The following is an 8,715-nucleotide window of genomic DNA, read 5'->3' as shown; positions in this document are numbered from 1 at the left end:
CTGTCAGATTCTGACTTTCATATTCTTCACTGATAAGCAGCAGCAGGATGTCAGGTTATTGGGCATACTTTTCTAAGTTACTATTAAAATGTCTCTTGAGGGGCTGGAGAGATGGTTCAGTGGTTAAGAGTACTGACTACTCTTCCAAAGGTCCTGAGTTCAAATCCCAGCAACCACATGGTGGCTCACAACCATCCATAATGAGATCTCATGCCCTCTTCTGGGGAGTCTAAAGACAGCTACAGTGTACTTATATATAATAAATAAATAAATTTTAAAAAAATGTCTCTTGAATAGAGACAGGAAGGCCTCTATGAATTTGGGACTGGTCTGGTCTATGTAATGAATTCCAGGACAGCCAGGGGTACACAGGAGGATACCTGTCTTTAAAAAAAAAAAAAAAAAAAAAAAAAATTCTAGAAAAAAAAGGCTCTGGAATGTTACGACACTATGCTTTTCTACATGTGTATTGCAGCACAGTGTACCTACAATAAAGTATAGTAATTTCAGAATGTGAACACATGTATCTATGTGAGCACGTGTAACTTGACATTCAGATTAAATATATACTCAGCACCTTAGTAGGCTCCCTCGTGGACCTTCCAGTCAGCCTTTGTATCCCTGAGGTCACCTTAGACACCTGCCTTTTAAACACGTAAAGTGGGTCATGTCGTCTCTGCTCTTCTGTCTGGCTTCTTTGGCTAGCACTGTTATTTACCTGTAATCACCACTGAACTTATGGCATGAGATTCCTTTCATCAGACATTTTGAAATCCCCTCAAGGGAAAATAGCTCTCACCTGTGTGCAATCTGTTTCCTTCCTGCATCTCTTGCTGTGAAGAGACACCAGGACAAGACATGATAAACCGTCCTTCAAAGATTCTTTGTTACACTTACAACCTGAACTTACATTATCAAAAAGTGTGATGGACCCAGGGCTCAGTGAAAACACCAAGGCAGCTCCTATACAAGAAGGCATTTAGCTGGGGCTTGCTTACAGTTTCAGATGGCGAGTCCATGACCATCTTAGAGGGAAGTAGACAAGTATGGTGCAGGAGCCAAGAGTTTTACATCCAGATGCACAGGCAGCTGGCTGAGAGAGAGAGAAACCTCAAAGCCGGCTCCCAGAGACATAAATCTTCAATAAGGCCACACCTCCTCCAACAAGGCCACACCTTCTAATTCCTGTTCTACAGTTCTACTAAACTTTCAAATATGGGGGCCATTGTTCTTCAAATCAGCACACCAAAGTTAGTAATTATGGGTATTTATGTGTCAGAGAGTACATTATGTCTTCTGAGCACATTAAAGTCTAATTTTATCAGTAAGATTATTCCAGGACTGGGAAGATAGATGGCTCAGAGGTTAAGAGCACTGGCTGCTCTTCCAGAGGTCCCGAGTTCAATTTCCAGCACCCACATGGTGGCTCACAACCATCTGTAATGGGATCCGATGCCCTCTTCAGGCGTGCAGGTGCACATGCAGCAGAGCACTCACATATTAAATTAAAAGTAAACTTTAAAAAAAAAAAAAAAAAAAAAAAAAAGATTGTGGGGCTGGAGAGATGGCTCAGCGGATAAGAGCACTGAGCACAGACTGCTCTTCTGAAGGTCCTGAGTTCAAATCCCAGCAACCACATGGTGGCTCACAACCATCTGTAATGGGATCCGATGCCCTCTTCAGGCGTGCAGGTGCACATGCAGCAGAGCACTCACATATTAAATTAAAAGTAAACTTTAAAAAAAAAAAAAAAAAAAAAAAAAGATTGTGGGGCTGGAGAGATGGCTCAGCGGATAAGAGCACTGAGCACAGACTGCTCTTCTGAAGGTCCTGAGTTCAAATCCCAGCAACCACATGGTGGCTCACAACCATATGTAATGAGATCTAACACCCTTTTCTGGGATGTCTGAAGTCAACTACAGTGTACTTATATATGATAATAAATAAATCTTTTTTTAAAAAGCATTGCAAGAAGTTAAAAGATTAAAAAAAAAAAAAAAAGAGCATTCCTGGGTTAGTGGTATGGGTCAGTAGGTCAGTAGTAGACTACATGCTTTGCACTTGAGCCCTGGGTCAATCTGTCTGTCTCTGTCTGTTTGTCTCTTTCTCTTTCTCTTTCCCCTCTCTCTTTTTTATAATGTAAGTTAAGATTATGAGTGTAACAAAGAAACTTTGAAGAAAGATTTAGTATATGTTGGCCAATTGTTTTACCTAATGTTAAATATCTTCTTTGTGTGTCTTTTATTAGTTTTGCAGAAGGGGCTAAAGGACAACTTTGCTGATGTCCAGGTCTCAGTGGTTGACTGCCCAGATTTAACAAAGGAGCCATTTAACTTTCCTGTAAAAGGTGCGTAGTTTATTAAAAAAAAAAAAAAAAGTTTCTGGTTTTCAGTCATACTAAAACCAAAAGTTTTAGAAACCAGTGTTATTTTGCTATATGAATAAAAGCTGTTATTACAACTTTCAGACATCATATACATAATTTAAAATTAAGCCTCTTTTTAGGCCTTATAAATCTATTAAATGCTTAGACCCCTTCCAGAAATTTGCCAAGTTCAAAGTATTAAGGGAAGGAACTGAATACTGGTTGAGTAAAACAACCTCAGGGTGACAGACGCCTGGGTCAGATGTATGTGGCAGCAGCACTACAAGGCGCTAGCTCCAGCTTACTGGTGAGAAACTGGAGCTAGAAAGAGGCCATGTAAACTCTGTGTGAGTCATAACCAAGAGTCTAACCTCCTCCTCCGTCATGCCCTGTGGCGATAAGGAATTAGAGCATAGTGCATTTCTCTGTTTCTTTTATATTAATTAACATAGCTGGTTACAGCGTAATCTGCTTGGAATTCTTAGACACTGGTCCTAGTGTCTTCATTGCATTACTGGACTAAGCCCCAAATGCCCCACAGCCTTAGATACATTAACTAGGAAAGATCAGTTTAGCGTTGTGGCAGGGAGTCTTTCAGGTTAAACAGTCTGTGACTGTAGTTTCTTTCAACACCTTGCAACTATTAGAAACCATTTAGGAAACATTTATTTTCTACGCACTGGGTACTTTGTATGTATGTATAACTGTGCACCTTGTGCATGCTTGGTGCCTAAGGAGGCCAGAAAAAGACATCGGATCCATCTGGAGTTGGTGTGGATGCTAGGAACTGAACCCAGGTCCTCTGGAAGAGTAAGCCGGTGCTTACTGACTGCTGAGCCATCTCTCCTGCCACAGTTCAACCTTGCGAATGAACAAACTGAGATCACCTCTTTTTTCCTCCATATTGTAATCATCTGTGATCTCTGGTTTTCATTTTGAGAGTAAATGACTCTTTCTTCCTTGTTTCTCAAGCTTCCTCTGTCTAGAAGACGCTTTATAATGTTTTGCAGGATCTTTTCCCTAGCATCCACTTACTTTGTAGAATCCAAGTTTTTTTCATCTAACCTTGTACTTTTAACCAGCACCTTTGAAAAGAATGTCTGGTTGTGGGTAGCACATCTCCACCTAGGGCTTCCTTCTTCCCTAGTCCCTGGACAGCTATGGGCCCTGTAGTAGTTCCTCCAGCCACCAGCATCTTGTCACTCAACGCATAACCTGTGGGTAATTTCTACGCCTCCCAAGCTCCTCCCCAAACACAAAGGCACTTGTAAGACTTTTCTACATCTCTCCTCTGCATAACAGAGGGTGATTAAATGTACTTCAGTTCATGATAACCTTGAAAGACTTCTCAAGTAGAAGATAATACATTTCTACTCGGCTTTAAAAAGTGTCTTCTCCCAAACGCCTCACTGTGTTCTAATACGAAAAATGTAAGTTAAGGGGCTGGTAAGATGGTTCAGGGGAAAGGCCCTTGCTCTCATACCTGGTGAAACGAGTTCAATCCCAAGAATCCACATGGTGGAAGGGAAAGACTCCCACAGGCTGTTTTCTGACACATATACCCCTACTACCACACACTACAAAACAAATAAACGTCATAAAGAAAAATGTAAGTAGAAGGGCTGGAGAGATGGCTCAATGGGTAACAGCTCTTCCTGCTTAAGAGCGAGGACTTGAAAACGCCCACATAAAAACCTGGAAGTAGCCATGTTTGTAACCCAGCACTCAGGCAGACATAGAAGATTGCTGGAGCTCACTTCAAGTTCAGGGAAAGGCCCTTAAGGAATAAGGTGGAGAGTGATGGAGCGGGTACCCAGTATCTTTCTCTGGCTTCTATTTATGGTATATATGTGCAGTATATGCACATAAACATATTTGAATATACCATACACCACACTCATATATACATTTACATATACAATAAATCAATCGGCTAAAATATAAGTAAAGTATAATATACAATTTAATTTATTTAGTTTAAATTTAGTTTTAATAGTTTAACATTGAATTTTAAAATGTAAGTAGATAACAGGGGTTGGAAGAATGACAGCTTAGTAGTACAGTATGTTTTTATCGTGAGTTCAATCCCTAGTGCAAAGCAAACAACAAAATACCTGCACAACTACAGAAATACATACATAGAAACTTGCTAGTATCCAAAGGTTATCTATCATTATTTGTTTTTTTTTATAAACTTATTTGTATAAACTTATAAAAAATTTCAGCATGGGTCTAAAGAACAACATTCTACCAAAGTAAAATGTTATAAAATTTTAAAATAAGCTGGGCAGTGGTGACGAAGGCCTTTAATCCCAGCACTTGGGAGGAAGAAGCAGGCAGATTTCTGAGTTCCAGGACAGCCAGGCCTACACAGAAAAACCCTGTCTTGAAAAACCAATAATAATGATAATAATAATAATAATAATTATTATTATTATTATTATTATTATTTAAAACTATGGGGCTGGAGAGATGGTTTAGCAGTCGAGGGCACTGGCTGCTCTTCCACAGGACCCAGGTTCAAGTCTCAGCACCCACATGGCAGCTCACAACTGTCTGTAACTCTGAAGTCCGAAACTTTCTCCCAGACATACATGTAGGCAAAACACCAATGCACATAAAATGGAAATAAATAAATTAGAAAAAAATTAAAATATAACCTATACCAAAAAAAAAAAAAAAGAAAAAGAATACTTTTTCTAAAAATGAAATCACCATCCTATGGGGATTTTTAAAGGATTAGGCAAATGGACTGTAGAAACTCTGCCCAAAAGTTGGCCCCTGCCCTCTTAGAAATCAGATGTTGGTATGCCACTGNACCCACATGGCAGCTCACAACTGTCTGTAACTCTGAAGTCCGAAACTTTCTCCCAGACATACATGTAGGCAAAACACCAATGCACATAAAATGGACATATATAAATTAGAAAAAAATTAAAATATAACCAAAACCAAAAAAAAAAAAAAAATAAAAAAAAAAAAAAAAAAAAAAAAGAATACTTTTTCTAAAAATGAAAACACCACCCTGTGGGGATTTTTAAAGGATTAGGCAAATGGACTGTAGAAACTCTGCCCAAAAGTTGGCCCCTGCCCTCTTAGAAATCAGATGTTGGTATGCCACTGGCCTCTGGGCCATGCTCAGGAACGACAATGTTGGTGCAGCTAAAGCAGAACTGAGCAGGAACCACTTGCATCTTTTCATCTCTGCTAGTTCCAACTGAGACTCTCTGACATGTGTTCCTATAAGTTAGTGTCTTCTGGAATTTCATACTTGAATGATATGTTTGCCTACTTTTAAGATGGCTTGTGTTTTTTTAGGCATCTGTGGGCAAACTAGAATTGCAGAAGTAGGAGGTGTGCCTTACTTATTGCCTCTTGTAAACAAAAAAAAAGTAAGTATGTTTTTATTCTTTGTATTCACAGACTAAAAACTGGGTTGACCCACACCAGCGAGTGTGGCAGGCGAGGAAGCCAGTGGTCTGTTGTAAGAAGTAAATCAGGAGATTCATATGGTACAGCTTCAATATTTTTTTCCTTTTTATAGGTTTATGACCTAAATGAAATTGCAAAAGAAATAAAGCTGCCTGGCGCGTTTATCCTTGGAGCGGGTGCAGGTCCATTTCAGACGCTTGGGTTCAATTCTGAGGTCAGTGTGTAAATAGGATGGTTTTATTTTGTTCACTTGACATTTGAGTTATTCACAACCTTTTTACTGGCCTGACAAAAATCTACTTTTAACTGGGAGTGGTGGCTCCTACATGTGGTTCTAGCATTTAGGAGGCTGAGGCAGGAGGATTGTGCAAATTCAAGGTCGTCATGGGCCACATAGTGGGACACAGCTTCTTGCAGCTAGGAAGCAGACAGCCAGGGAGCAAAGCCCCTCTCCCGAACCACTACATCCCACAGACAGTTGCTGAAGTGACACTAGGGAATGGTCATGTTGTTGTCTGAGGAACATAAGCCTTGTCCTAGCGTGAGCAAGGGCCTGGGTGTGATCTCCAACATGACTACAATATGTGAATATAGTGGAAAAGACCTGAGATAAAATCTCCCAACACTCTGGGCAATTGTGGCACACACCTTTAATCCCAGCACTTAGGTGGCAGAGGCAGGCGGATTTCTGAGTTTGAGGCCAGCCTGAACTACAGAGTAAGTGACAGGACAGCCAGGACTACACAGAGAAACCCTGTCTCAAAAAAAATTTAAAAAAATAAAAATTCTCCCAATATCTGAGAGAAAAAAATTATTACTACACTAATACTGATTTTTTTTTCTTTCCAGTTCATGCCAATTGTTCAAACAGCAAGTGAACACAACCAACCTGTGAATGGAAGTTACTTTGCCCGTAAAAATCCTGTAGATGGAGAGTGCCTGCTGGAGAAATACAGCCAAAAATATCATGATTTTGGATGTGCACTACTGGCTAATCTTTTTGCCAGTGAGGGCCAACCTGGCAAGGTGACTATGCCTAAAAGAACATAGCATTCTTTACATCTTCTCAGATAACTAAATGTGAGATTTTATTGTTCCCAATATAGTTCTACCAAGAAAATCGGATGTGCCAATGCCAAAATTTTTATATGATCTACTTAGTTTTAAAAAAAAAGATTCAGAATAGTACAGGGAAAGACAAAGCCTTTTTAAAAACCCAAAGTTAAGAATATTTACTTAGTAAACAAAGTATGCATTGGCTCTACTTTTCTGAGTAAAAAGTAACAAGATACTAATCTAGGATATTTATCACTTGCAGAAAGCAATAGGATCACCTACTTAAGGGGGTGGGGGGAGAACTAAGCATTTGCTTGTTTCAGAATAACCTGCACTGAGCTAGAAGTGCTGGTGAGGAAGAGAATGCATGCCTGCTTGATCTCACTGTTATCCCCTGTGGGGACCTAGCTCTTGAAAGGAGAGAGCCTTGAGAATGAGATGGAGGTGTGAAAGTACCCAAGAACATAGGGGAAACTCATCCAGAATTTTACAGGAAGTGGGGCCTTGTAAACATGTCACCCCATTACCCTAGATGAATCTCTTTCAGCCCAGTAACTCTTAAACTTTCTGAACCACCTTGGTCTCCAGAGTTATAGGACTCAGCTCAGTACTCATGAATAAGATTGTTGGAGTTACATATAGCTGGGGTGTCTGTGTGTGTGTGTGTGTGAGAGAGAGAGAGAGAGAGAGAGAGAGAGAGACAGACAGACAGACAGACAGACAGACAGACAGACAGACACAGAGAGAGAGACTCACAAGGAATAAGGCATTTCAACTCTCATCTTTGTGTGCTGAAGAGATAAGAATATTTACCTGGTGGCAGTAATTTTACAGTGGTCCATTTAGGTAGTTACCTCCACATAACTGTACAGTTTATGCAGTTATGTGCCCCATTTCTCCCTCGGCAGGTCATTGAAGTGCAAGCCAAGAGAAGAAAAGGAGAACTTAACTTTGTGAGCTGCATGAGACAGACACTGGAGGAGCGCTACGGTGACAAGCCTGTGGGGATGGGAGGCACCTTCATTGTGCAGAAAGGGAGAGTGAAAGCCCACATCATGGTGAGCACTGTGTCTGCTGCCTGAGCTGACACAGCAGCCAGCTTCCCACAACTCAGGCTAGACTTAAACTCACTTCACAGACCGCATTGCCTTTGGATTGACAAGCCTTTTGCCTGAGCCTGCTATGTGCTGGCGTTACAGATACATATACCATTCATGGTACAAGTTTTTACTTTTCTTATGGCCCAATAAGCCATAACCAACCCTTAATGTCAGAAAATTTCGCATGTTTTTGTACATTTTTTGTAAACTGTAGCTGCCATTCTATCTTTTCCCCATTGAAGGTAACGTTTATATGTTGTGCAGAGTCTAGCTTCGTCCATCACTGTGCATGTGTGTGGCTTCGTCCATCACTGTGCATGTGTGTGTGTGGCTTCGTCCATCACTGTGCATGTGTGTGTGTGGCTTCGTCCATCACTGTGCATGTGTGTGTGTGTATCCACATTTCCCTTTGGCTGGCACCAGCACTCTTGTTGAAAATCATTCACCCAGACAGGGGAAACGACTAAGTGACTAAGAGCACTCGCTGTTCTTTCAGAGGACCTGAGTTCAATCCCCCGCCGATAGTGGTTCATAACTTTCATTATCTTGAGATCCATGGGCACCAGGCATGCACATGGTGCACACAGATACATGGAGGAAAAACATGAAACCACATAAAAATAAATACATTTTTTTAAGAAAAAAAAAAAGTCACCGTGCCGGGCGTGGTAGCGCACGCCTTTAATCCCAGCACTCAGGAGGCAGAGGCAGGCAGATTTCTGAGTTCGAGGCCAGCCTGGTCTACAAATAGAGTTCCAGGAC

The 8,715-nt window shown here is 40.8% G+C and overlaps 1 protein-coding gene across 3 annotated transcripts in view; it reads left to right on the top strand.

Moving 5' to 3' along the window:
• Positions 1-8,715, top strand: part of C10H11orf54 (chromosome 10 C11orf54 homolog) — a 22,652-nt gene that overhangs the window by 7,652 nt on the left and 6,285 nt on the right. For 2 of the 3 annotated variants that reach the window (XM_029542779.1, XM_029542780.1), the window contains exons 3-7: positions 2,249-2,347; positions 5,684-5,757; positions 5,910-6,011; positions 6,647-6,823; positions 7,762-7,911. In XM_029542779.1, the coding sequence (XP_029398639.1) occupies positions 2,249-2,347; positions 5,684-5,757; positions 5,910-6,011; positions 6,647-6,823; positions 7,762-7,911 (602 nt within the window). Of the gene's footprint in view, positions 1-2,248; positions 2,348-5,683; positions 5,758-5,909; positions 6,012-6,646; positions 6,824-7,761; positions 7,912-8,715 lie in introns of those variants that run through there. The other variant, XM_029542781.1, reaches the window with a different exon arrangement.

The sequence above is a fragment of the Mus pahari genome, chromosome 10 (assembly GCF_900095145.1).
Source record: "Mus pahari chromosome 10, PAHARI_EIJ_v1.1, whole genome shotgun sequence".
NCBI classification, from domain to species: Eukaryota; Metazoa; Chordata; class Mammalia; order Rodentia; family Muridae; genus Mus; species Mus pahari.
The sequence above is the reverse complement of the archived record's forward strand: the minus strand, read 5'-3'. Positions and strand labels throughout refer to the sequence as shown.